The following is a 12681-nucleotide window of genomic DNA, read 5'->3' on the forward strand; positions in this document are numbered from 1 at the left end:
GACACTCCCCATCCAACTTCACAGAGCTTGAGCAAATCTACAAGGAAGAATGGGAGAAACTCTCCAAATCCAGATGTGCATGTAATGACTCGAAGCTGCAATCTGAAGAACTTACCCAAGAAGACTCAAAGCTGTAATCGCTGCCAAAGTCACTTCTACGAAGTATTGACTGAGGAGGTTGGATACTTGTGTAAATGAGATATTTGTGTATTTCATTAGCTCACCTGGAATGCCGTTCCGTGGAGCTTGTGCGTTAGTCCGTCAGTCTGTTCACACTTTCAACTTCTTTTCCTAATCTGCTGATAGGATTGTGAACAAACTTGGCACAAATAATTATATTTGGTACATTGCATCTCAAGTTTGTTCATGGCATGAAACAAAGATCGGGATATAAGGGGATCTACCGGGGGTCAAAGTGGGTCCGGGGTTGAGCCTCAAAATAGGTATTTGCTTTCTTCTCAAAAACTACACACGTAATTCTGATGAAACACGATGACAACCTTCACCCGTGATGTACCGATGTTTGTTTACGGCATTATTTAAAAAATGGGGATCTGAGAGGCTCCACAGGGGTGGGGTGTCAATGCTTTCGGAAGGCATTGTATATTAACAGTGATTTGATTTAAAATGTTTTTGATGAAAGCAGTGGCAAAACTGTAACATGGGGTTAGATTTTCATTTAATATACAGTACTTGCATTTTTACAATTCAGAATATATCTTCTTTTTACTGCTTAGACCGTAGGGTAAAGTCGTCTGGAACAGTGTTTGTATGTATGTATGTGCAGTCACGTGCAAAAGTAAGTACACCCCATGTAAAGTTTTGACTTTTTCAACATATACACAAAGAATTAAGTTAAGCACCCCCCCCGTTTTTTTACAACCTCGCACATTACAAGTTTGTTGTCGTCAAAACAGTGTAATATACCCATGATATTGCTATATTTTCTGGAGAAGTGATATTATGGTCACATAAAAACATAACAATCATGCCGTTTTCAATATTTTATTCTGAATAATTTAAGGTGAAATTTTTTGGGAATTTTAGGCATATTTTCACCTCAATTTAAGTATGGAGCTATAGGTCCATCACGGACAGTGTGGATGACGTTTATGTTTTCTAACGTACAGTCATTGTTCTGAGAAGACCTCTAGCGATCTTTGCGTCAATAACGTGTGTAGGACCCACGTGATCGGATCACTGACTCAACCCTACGTCTCATAGACCCTGTAAGCCGTCGTATGCGTTGCTGTGGCAGGTTGAACCCCCTCGAGCACGTTTGGGACATGTTGGGACGACAAATTGCGAAGATGGTCCCTCCAATAGCCAATCTGGATGAATTGGAACGTGCATTACATCGGGAATGGAACAACCTGCCACAGCAACGCATACGACGGCTTACAGGGTCTATGAGACGTAGGGTTGAGTCAGTGATCCGATCACGTGGGTCCTACACACGTTATTGACGCAAAGATCGCTAGAGGTCTTCTCAGAACAATGACTGTACGTTAGAAAACATAAACGTCATCCACACTGTCCGTGATGGACCTATAGCTCCATACTTAAATTGAGGTGAAAATATGCCTAAAATTCCCAAAAAATTTCACCTTAAATTATTCAGAATAAAATATTGAAAACGGCATGATTGTTATGTTTTTATGTGACCATAATATCACTTCTCCAGAAAATATAGCAATATCATGGGTATATTACACTGTTTTGACGACAACAAACTTGTAATGCGCGAGGTTGTAAAAAAACGGGGGGGGTGCTTAACTTAATTCTTTGTGTATATTTAAACATGCAGCTATTTGATCTTCATTTCAACAATATTGATAGATAAAGGTGATATAATACAACAAACATCATGAAACATTTACATTTTGTAGTCCATTGTATAATTTAAATAAACATAAATGCAAATTTCGCATGTGGAAAAAGTAAGTACACCCTGACATTTATCACTTCTTCAAATACCTAAAATTAGAATCAGGTGCACCAGCTCAGGTGCAAATGATTAGAACATCGTTAGAGAGGATCTTGGAGGAACTTGTCTTATTTAAACCTCAGACATTTAGTTTGGTTTGCTCTTTGTTGTTGATGTGTGCGGCATCACCATGCCTAGATCAAAAGAGCTCTCTGAGGCCTTCAGAAAGAAGGTTATAGATGCCTACGAGTCTGGGAAGGGATTTAAAAAGATCTCCAAACAATTTGAAATCAATCATTCTACTGTCCGGATGATCATCTACAAGTGGAGAAGATTCCAAACAACCGCCAACTTGTTCAGGCCAGGCCGCCCTAGCAAGTTCAGCCCAAGAGCAGACCGCAAGATGCTGAAAGAAGTCTCCAAGAACCCCAGAATGTCATCACGGGACCTACAGGTAGCTCTTGCCACTGTTGATGTCAAAGTGCACGAGTCTACCATTAGAAAGAGGCTGCACAAATTTGATCGACATGGGAGGTGTGCCAGGGGGAATCCTTTGCTGTCCAGAAAGAACATCAGGGCAAGACTAAATTTGCCAATGAACACCGAGGCAAAGACCAGCACTTCTGGAACAATGTGCTCTGGACAGATGAGTCAAAGGTAGAGCTATTTGGCCACAGTACCAGAAGACATGTTTGGCGAAAACCAAAGACAGCATTTGACCACAAGAACCTGATACCAACTGTAAAGCATGGTGGTGGAAATATTATGGTTTGGGGCAGCTTTGCTGCGTCAGGGCCTGGGCAGCTCACCATCATAGAATCCACTATGAATTCTTCATTGTACCAGAGGGTGCTTGAGGATAATGTGAGGCCATCTGTCGGAAAGTTGAAGCTCAACCGAAGGTGGACCTAGCATCATGACAATGACCCTAAACATACCAGTAAATCCACCAAGGAATGGCTGAAAATAAAGAAATTGAGGGTTCTGGAATGGCCAAGTCAAAGCCCGGATCTAAATCCCATTGAGATGTTGTGGGGGGATTTGAAACGAGCTGTGCATGCAAGAAACCACACAAACATCGCACAGCTGAAAGAATTCTGCATGGAGGAGTGGGCAAAAATTTCTCCCAGTCGATGTCAGAGACTGGTAGACAGTTATAAGAAACGCCTACTTGAGGTTGTTTCTGCCAAAGGGGGCAATACCACCTATTAGAGCCAAGGGTGTACTTACTTTTTCCACATGCGAAATTTGCATTTATGTTTATTTAAATTATACAATGGACTACAAAATGTAAATGTTTAATGATATTTGTTATATTATATCACCTTTATCTGTCAATATTGTTGAAATGAAGATCAAATAGCTGTATGTTGAAAAAGTCAAAACTTTACATGGGGTGTACTTACTTTTTCACGTGACTGTATGTCCCTCACAAACGTACACCAATCAGAGCTGAGGATCTGGTCACATGACAGGGCTGAGGCCTGAGATGGAATTTGAAATTTCGCCAAGGTAAATGCAAAACAAGGTTTCTTTCATTTGGCGAGATTCATTTTCATGTGGATGCTTCAACGTCTGTGCATTCATGTTCCTCAGCTTTGAACAAAAGTCAGTGCTCTACAGTCTGCAGTACAAGTTGTATTTGAACAAGCAGTGGCCTGCACATTATTATTACCTGATGTTATTTTGCCCCTCCTTCCATATGTTTGATTCCTATCTGCGTATGAATCTGTGTCTGCGCATTCTGCAGCCGCCATGCCGGAGGTGAACCACCTTTGGCAGACTTCCTCCGCCCAGGAACCAATAACTGCTCTGGGTGTCGTGGCTTCACGTGCAGCTACCCCACATGGTTACACTCTGGTACGTTCGTGCGCAACCGGAATTTTATTGCCCGTTCTGCTGATTATGTTGCTTAATGTTAAAGGTTAATGCTCCCTTCCCTTTTGTTGTTCTCATCAAATCAGCTGATGTGCACACCTGATGGTGCTGATGCTGATCTGTGGAAGGGTGGCCTGTTCAAAGGAAAAAGTACCCGTTACCTGTGCTTCACGCGGAACTACACCAACCACACCGTGAGTGGCACGTGTACACGACCTCCCACCTTGTGTTGTAAACAAAATATTGATTACCTGCAACCCACCCACCCAATGTGATGTTTTAATGGAAGATCATTGATGTCAAAACTGATCAGAACGTTCAGCATTTTAAAGTGCAATTCCTGTGTGTGTGCATTCCAAGATCTTTTGAGAAAAGATAAACTTGAAAATTATTTTCCACATTATGCCAATTTCTGTATTAGCTTCAAAACCTTATGAAATAAGCTTTTATTATTTTATTTTTGCTAATGGTATTATTATTTTTCAACTTCTTCCCTACTGGGAGGAGGGGAGATTTTGTTGTTTTTCTTACTGTTGTTCTAACAAATTATAATCGTGCACCATTCCTTCATTTCTGAGCCAATCTGCTTCAAATTTGGCAGGGCGGTACCTCGGTCCAATATACCCTGATCCCAAATATACAGCAAGGTACATCTGTCCAATACATCCAGATCCAGATCCAGACTCCAAATAGATATGGCTGTACCTTGGTACAATACACCCAGATGCCAAATAGGCATGGTGGTACCTCGGTCAAATATAACCAGACCCAAAAGAGAAAGGGAGGTACCTCTGTCCAATGCACCCAGACCCCAAATTAACATGGTGGTACCTCTACAATACACCCAGATGCCAAATAGGCATGGCAGTATCTTGGTCCAATACACCGATGTCAATTGGGTATGGCCACGGACCAATGCACCCAGACCCCAAATAGGTATGGAGCTGCCTTAGTCCACTATACCACACCCAAATAGACATGGAGGTACCATCGTGCAATAAACCCAGACTCCAAGTGGACATGGCGGTACCTCGGTACAATACACCCAGTCCCCAAATAGGTATGGGGGTACCTTGGTCCAATACACCCAGACCCCAAATAGGCATGGCAGAACCTTGATCCAATAGACTGAGACCCCAAATAGGCATGGGCGTACCTCATTCCTATACACCCAGAACCCAAAATAGGCATGGGGGTACCTTGTTCCAATACACCCAGAATTCAAATTGGCATGGTGGTACCTCAGTCCAATACATCCAGACCCCAAATAGACATGGCAATACCTTTGTCCAATATACACAAACCCCTTTCCCCCCAATTTAAGCCCCTCCATACTTATTGTATGGGGTAAAAGGTGAAACACAAAAATCACACATTTTGCCATTTCCTTGTATTTGAATCAATAGTGCTGATATTTGGCACCAAGGTACTGTCAGGCCCATGGCCGATGAACACCAGCCTTGGACGGATAGCCGGACGGTCTTTAATTTCCGAGGCAAACGCCCGAATTATTGGCAGTACTTTTTGGCGCGCGTGGGACGGAAGGCGGCGAGGTGCTTACCTGAACAGAAGCCACATGGGTTTAATCCGAGCCCACAAACAAAGAAACACGACACAGCAAATGAAAAATGCAACGCAATGAATTTAATGAAGGTAAATCAAGGAATAAAAGGAATGCTGAGGTAAAACTAATCTCTACTTTGAGGGTCCTCCATCAGATTCAAATACAGACAAACAGGGGAGTGGTAAAATAAAGATAATTGTTCCCTTCTGAATGACTGGCATGAGCTTTAGCGTCCAAAATGCTTCCAGGGGGTTGGTGGTCGTTGCAGCTGGTGTAGCCACTAGCACGGGAAGCGCTCTAACAATGGCGCCGAAACCACGCGTCAAAAACGCCCAGGAGCGAAGCAAGCAGCCAAGATGGCCACCTTTCGTTCTCCACTGTCAAGTGCCACGTGGACCCCTGCTCCCCCGAAGAGCACCACAGTCCAACAACACCCCCTCCTCCAATGTTGCAAAGGCTCCACAAAGCTCAGTCTCCAAAAAGCACACAAGCCAGCCACAGCCGAAAGCCAGAGAGACGAGAGACGAGAGAGACAGAGAGAGACAGAGACTCCTCTTCTTCTTCCCTCCTCCCGAACCCCCCCCCCCCCACCCCCCGATCACGTCACACTGACCAATGCTGAACTTCGTGGGCGTGGCCTGCCGGCTTTGCTCTTCCACGCCCACCCTCCCCCATACCACTCTGGGGGCGTAGCCTTTTTCCTTACTCGGTTGATGGGGTGGGGTTTACTTGCCGAACCGCTCTGCCTGCTTGTAGGGGACGATTGTTGTTATGGTTGTTATTGTAACGACGGTTTTTATGGCCGGCCTTGTTGTAGTTTGTAAAACGTTGGGGAAAAGCCATGGGGGCAATCACATACTGGGGGAAAACTAATCTTAACCCCTATCTAATTACCATAGCTTCACCCCTCGTGTGAAGACACGGAAACGACCTTAAGCTCCAGTTTTCCTACTTAATACAACGAGACGTCTCCTACTCGTCCATGGTCCATGCTATACCTATACAATCCTATTTGTAATATAGTATTTCATTATCTTCCCCCACAAACGTAACAATACTTTCAATGAGCCCCTATAGGGGATGCCTAGGAAAAAAAAAATTCTGAGTACGATCTTTGTCATGAATATATAGGGGTCACAGCTCAAAATCGGTTGCAAAATTGAGATATTTGGCTTGCCATGCCTCTATTTCAAACAAAACCAGAGAAGAACTGTAACAACACGTACTTTGCCACATCCAATACACACAAAGTAGGCAGATATTGCTCCGATGCCTCGTTTTCAATGTCACGGGTCAAAAGTCAAAATTGGTACTGTAATGAAACCAAGGTTTCTGACTTGCTGAGTTTTTATTTATTTTACTTAACTTTATTTTTTGGTATGGAGACCAATCCAGAGAAGACTTGCCACAAAAATACCTTGATTTTAGACCCTGAACACTTGATACTTGTGTTGATACTTGTGTTGATACTTGTTGTTGATACTTGTGAACACTTGATAACATATAGCAGGTACACATTTGGCTGTTGCGTCCCTTATGATGTTCCAGGGGTCAAAGTCGATGGGGGAGAATGGGGGTAACATTGCATGAGTTGGGAAAAGGTTGTCATTGGAGTTTTTTAATTTTTTAATTTTTAGTTTTTTTTTTTAAGTTTTTTTTTCTTTCCTATATTACCACTCAGACCTGCAATAAATTTGGGCGTTTCTCACTCGGCCCTTCCTCTACTCACCACATCTTCAAACCGAGTCGTTATTCTAAAATATGCTATTTGGTGTCTGTCTATCTGACCACGATACATTCGGTCGTTACTTATCCAATCTCAACCAAACTTATCAGGAATATTAAGGGTCACACGATAAAGGTTGTAGCGACTTCATTTACCCCTCTCTCCAAGGGAGTTTTCCACTTTGGGCGAAATCTGTGTTAAGACAGCTAATCATGCGTTTTTCCAAGGCCGCTACTAATAACAAAGTAATAACACTGATGATATTAGTAATAACAATGATGTCAGCATTTCTTAGATTATATTTACTAGTGAGGTACCCGTGCTACGCACGGGTGGGAGGCCAGAAGCAAACAGACAATGCAGAAACAGCGAATGCTAAAGCATGAAACCAATAAATTCCACATTACTGTAGCACCTTCAGTCGCATGTCAGATATGGACAGCAAGTTAGTGAAGGACTTCCATGAAAAACGTACCCGTTCGCAAACAAACGGGTACGTTTGTTCCATACCCAGTCAATGGCGAATCTGCATATGGCGATCCGCGAATTCACGTTTAGAAAGTAGAAACCGTCACGGCATTCCGTCATTCACGTGAACTCGATATTTATTTTTATATTCCAAACAGCATAACTCCAATCACAAATATACATTAATATAATAAACTTTTAACAACATTCGTGACATAAACAAATATTTAAATCCTGATGTGAAGTTCCATACAGGTGGGTGAATACAATTACGAATTCAAAATCGTAATTGTATTCACTCAATTCCAATCATTCATTGATATTTTAACAAAACGATTAACATGATTAACCTTTAACGATTTAACATTACGAATGAATGACGGTTGTATTGGGATATTATCAAACCCGCTCAATGCCGTCATCTGTCCACTTCCGCATTCGCGGCAGGTTCATAATTCTCATCAAAATCTAAACAGTATTTGTAGAATTTCAATAAAAGCCACATCACTGTTCATATCAATAAATATTATTCCATCGTGTTTGGAAAAAAACTGGAAAATTGGAAAATTGAGGAAAAATTGGAAAAACAATATAGCCTATTTTACTCCAAGGGTCCCAGGAATACCCACCCAAAATATTGTTGCGATCGGTTCAGCCGTTTTTGCGGTACCTTCGAACGGGCAGATGGACATTTGGTGAATTATAGTAAGATTTTTGTTATTAAATCTTTCATACTCCATCTTATCCCCTTAATCTGAAAACCTTAATCTGAAGGCTCGTGGGGAACAAATGAGTAAATGTGACTTTTTAGATTTGCCGACATCACTGCACATTGCCCTATGGTGCTTGCTCGCTATCTGTTGAAGGAATGTTATTTGGGATGTTAATGAGCAGACACAATTACAATAACATATAGATGCAAATATTTGAATCTACCCAAAAGATGGCATTTTAAGTATTATTTAATTATTTGCTTTTTTTTTTTATGGGGTATTGGTTAACCATCGTGAGTCATTGTTCAACAGTGATTATGCATTGTTGGTTTAACTTTGTACATGCGTGTAAGCGATATGCCACACTTGGTCATTGCACAGTGCCACTTCAACCTGGTGATGCCTTACAGGCAAACAGGTGTTTCATGCCACACTTCCAGGCTTTGGTGTTATCACTTCTGGGAATTCCTTAGCCTGGAAACTTGAGAAATTAGTCATTTTTCTTTTCCCTGTTTGTGGTGTTTCTTTTTTCTTTTTTGAAGAGTAATATTATGGAACGTCACATTGCTGGACTGATACTTTATTATTTTCCCTTATCTCCTCTGTTGCACTTAGGGTGTGTCCACTGAAGTCATATCTGACATCAGACTCGTGGATGAGAAGGATACTGTTCCCATCGACTACATAGCGCTTCTGGAGACTCTCGATACAAGTGAGCAAGGCACTAGGCCTCGGATTTCACTCTTGCTCTCGTTGCGCGTTTCACACAACACCACGCACTCGCTCTGTGTGGTTGTAGCACATGCACGTCGACTGAAAAGGGTCCTGCCTTTTAGCTCCACAGAAGACACTTGCAAACGAATGAAACGCTTGTCTTTGATGCTGGAAATAACCAATGCATTTAATTACCAGAGGTATAAACATATTATGTGACATTGGGGGGAGTGGAGTGAGTAGATTTGGGAAATTAAGTGAAAAAAGGGGGAATAAGTCTGTGGGAGGACTATAAGTGACATGGCGGGGGTGGGCGGTTGTATAACTTCTACCATTTTTGCTTGCACTACCATGAACATGACTTGCTGCACTCGGCCGTGCCACTTGTGGAAACATGACCAAGGCTGTTCATGTGACTATCAGTTTGGAGCTCATTTTAAATTTGATGTTGGGAGCATTGTTTACCTTGTGAATCCAAGTTGCTGTATGTAGATGGACATGTTGTCTTTTACGTTTCATTGGGGAAGGAGACGGGGTGGAAAGGTATCCAATTGGGACTATTTCACTGAGTTTAACACTGAGTGAAGGGCTCGAATTATTTTTATTAGTTTTATTCAATGTGAAAACAAGAAGGCATCATGCAGAGCACAATACTTGCAAAATCCACCACCCCCCCCCCCCCACCCACCCCCAAAAAAGTTGCCATGGACACATCAAATTGTCCATTTCTTTAAGATTAAAATTGACTATCTTAATCAAGACTCGTGTCAATCGGATTAAAATTGATGCTTTTTCAGATGGAAATTTATATTAGAAGTTTGACCTTGAGTTGAACTTTGACCTTTTGACTTCAAATAGTTGGTTTCCCAATTCAGTGAGGCAATATACAATTGCTGTTATTTTACAAGTCAATCAGATGAAAAGTGATGGTTTTTCAGATGAAAATCGATGATTTTGGAAGTTTGACCTTGAGTTGACTTTTGACGTCAAGAATAGTTGGTTTCCCTATTTAGTGACTTGATATACAAATGCTGTTCAATTTTCAAGTGAATCGGATGAAAAATGACTTTTAGCAATTCGACCTTTGACCGAGCATTCGACTGAAAGCGATAGCTATTTGTAATTTGTTCAGGGTGCTGGAGATAACTCGCCTGCACTTCTCAAAAGACATCTTAGGATCTTTAACGTTCATCAACTGATGCTAGCAGACGATACGGTCTGGCACCAGCTGGACATCCAGCTTAACTGAACATCCAGCTTAACGTCCATAAGTGGCTGGACATCCAGCTTAACGTCCATAAGTGGCTGGACATCCAGCTTAACGTCCATAAGTGGCTGGACATCCAGCTTAACATCCATCCAAAGTACAGCATACTTTGTGATGTAACACCCTGCCTATAAAACGTGACTAGGATTGTTTATAGTCGGGTCAGGAATCAAACTCAGACTAGATAGTTCAAAGGTAAGCATGTTCCCTCCGTACCACCCTGTCGGACGGACTCCATGAGCCTTGAAGTCTGGAAACTCTTTAACCCTTAGATGCAGGCGTCAAAAATCCTACATAAATGCAGCCATTGGGCCTCGGAGGCCCAACGGATGTATTCGTGTAATGTTTTTGTTTTTTGTTTTTTATTTATAGATTTTTCATATTTCATATCCTTTTCCAATCCAAGTCGATGCTCATGGATGTGTATTTGCTCAGAAAATGTGAATCATTGATCCTATTAGTTGGAAGAATCCCATACAAGTAATGAATCTTTTATTTTAAATTTTTTTTGCAAAAAATATTTTTTGTTCTTGGTTTTTCAACTTTTTTTCTCTAAAAAGTTGAGGCTCATGGAGGAGTTTTTGCTCATAAAATATGATTCACTGATACTTTTATTTCGAATGTATATGACCACACCTATATACACTGCCATTGAGCCTCGGAGGCCCCACAAATGTATTCGTGTAAAGTTTTTTTAAAAATTTCATATTTTTGTCACTGAATTATTTGTAACCAAGTTATAGGAGCATATAATGAGGCTCATATCAAGAAAATAATGATATAACATAGTAGTACAACAACATTTATGCGGGGCCTCGAAGGCCCCAGGCATGCATTCGTGTCGGATTTTCGGGTGATAAGTGAAGAATGAAGATTTTTCCCACGAGCCTGAATGAGACGTTTTTTTTTTTTATGTCACTGAATTTTGTATAACAACATGAAAGTCGGTGAAAATGAGGCTCATTCCAAAATACAATTGTACAGCATAGTTTTTGCAACAAAAAAACCTTGTGGGCCTCCGAGGCCCAATCACTGCATCCAAGGGTTAAATAAGAATAACAAGCATTACGCCTAGGTCCCCCGTCGGTGAAGTGATGTGAGTTGACAAAGTGGAAGACGCAAGGTGGCCATCTTGGATTTTGACGTGGCGACCCAATTTTCAATAGCGTTCTTCCTTATGCCGAGATACACCCACACACCAGATAAGAAGTTGGTACTTCGCTTATTTTTCAAGATATTCCACTCACAAGGTTCAGACATACATGGCGGCGGCCATCTTGGATTTTGATGTGGCGACCCAATTTTCAATAGCGTTCTTCCTTATGCCTAGGTACACCCACACACCAGATTAGAAGTTGGTACTTCGCTTATTTTTCAAGATATTCCGCTCACAAGGTTCAGACATACATGGCGTCAGACATACATGGCGGCGGCCATCTTGGATTTTGACGTGGGTTGCACCCACACACCAAATTAGAATTCGGTCCTTCGCTTATGCACGCACGCACGGACGGACACACGGACGGAGGGGAAACCCATAGTCCCCCTTTCGCTCCGCAGTGCGACGGGGGACAAAAAAGGGATTGCCAATTCTCCTGTTCACTTTGAAGATATAGTCAGGCAGATAGGTGTAACAATTGTGGGTTTATACGTACAAGCATGAAATTTGGCACAGTCATAGATAATAGTCTAATGAATAATTTCAGATATGGACCCACCGCGAAAACGTCCTATGGTAGCCGTGGCGGCCATTTTACAAAATGGCCGCTTTTAGTCTAGTGGCTAGATAGGGGTCTCGTGCACCCCCCCGAAATATACTTCTCATTGGTGTCTATAGATAGGAAAAAATGTGTAGAAAATGATTTGCTGTGTTAAATAGTTGAAAAAATGTCCCACGTATCATTTTTATGCAAATTAGTGCAAATTAGCAAATTAAATAAAGTGCAAATTAGCAAATTAAATAAAGTTTTTATTTATTTATTGCAACTTGTTATCGTATCTTATCTTTTTTTCAGTTGGTGCTTCGAACAGCGAAATGTCTAAGAGTTATCAGCTAGTGGATCCACTGCAACCTGGACAATCAAAGGCGCAGGTACAGACGGATTGGAACAAGTGCGTTTTGTGCCAAAAAATCACACGAGAAAGTTTGCAATGCCCAGCAGAATCAAAACGGCACGATGTTGGAGTTGGTTATTCTACCATTGCCTTCAACATCAGACGTTTCAATGAACTTCACGAATTACCGAGGAGACGAGGGTACTCTTTATTCTCAAGACTCTACATTGCGTCTCAAACACGAGATGGTGATCTTGCAGAATTTTTCCGCCATGAAAACCAAGCATGTCCCCCGTCTTTATCTCAGCTTGGGAAGTTACGACTGGGAACCAAATCAGATCTATTGGTGTGTCTAGAGAGTTGCGCAGA

General features: G+C 41.7%; 1 protein-coding gene across 8 annotated transcripts in view; it reads left to right on the forward strand.

Moving 5' to 3' along the window:
- The window catches only part of LOC137438734 (multivesicular body subunit 12B), a 51332-nt gene that overhangs the window by 23199 nt on the left and 15452 nt on the right, over nucleotides 1-12681 (forward strand). For all 8 annotated transcript variants that reach the window (XR_010986779.2, XM_078767195.1, XM_068134033.2 and 5 more), the window contains 3 exons: nucleotides 3678-3787; nucleotides 3892-3999; nucleotides 8892-8988. Coding sequence is in view for 7 of the 8 variants with exons in the window: in XM_078767195.1 (XP_078623321.1) it covers nucleotides 3683-3787; nucleotides 3892-3999; nucleotides 8892-8988 (310 nt within the window). In the remaining variant the exon portion in view is untranslated. The remainder of the gene's footprint in view (nucleotides 1-3677; nucleotides 3788-3891; nucleotides 4000-8891; nucleotides 8989-12681) is intronic.

This window comes from Myxine glutinosa, chromosome 13, assembly GCF_964187855.1.
Source record: "Myxine glutinosa chromosome 13, kmMyxGlut1.1, whole genome shotgun sequence".
Taxonomy (NCBI): Eukaryota; Metazoa; Chordata; class Myxini; order Myxiniformes; family Myxinidae; genus Myxine; species Myxine glutinosa.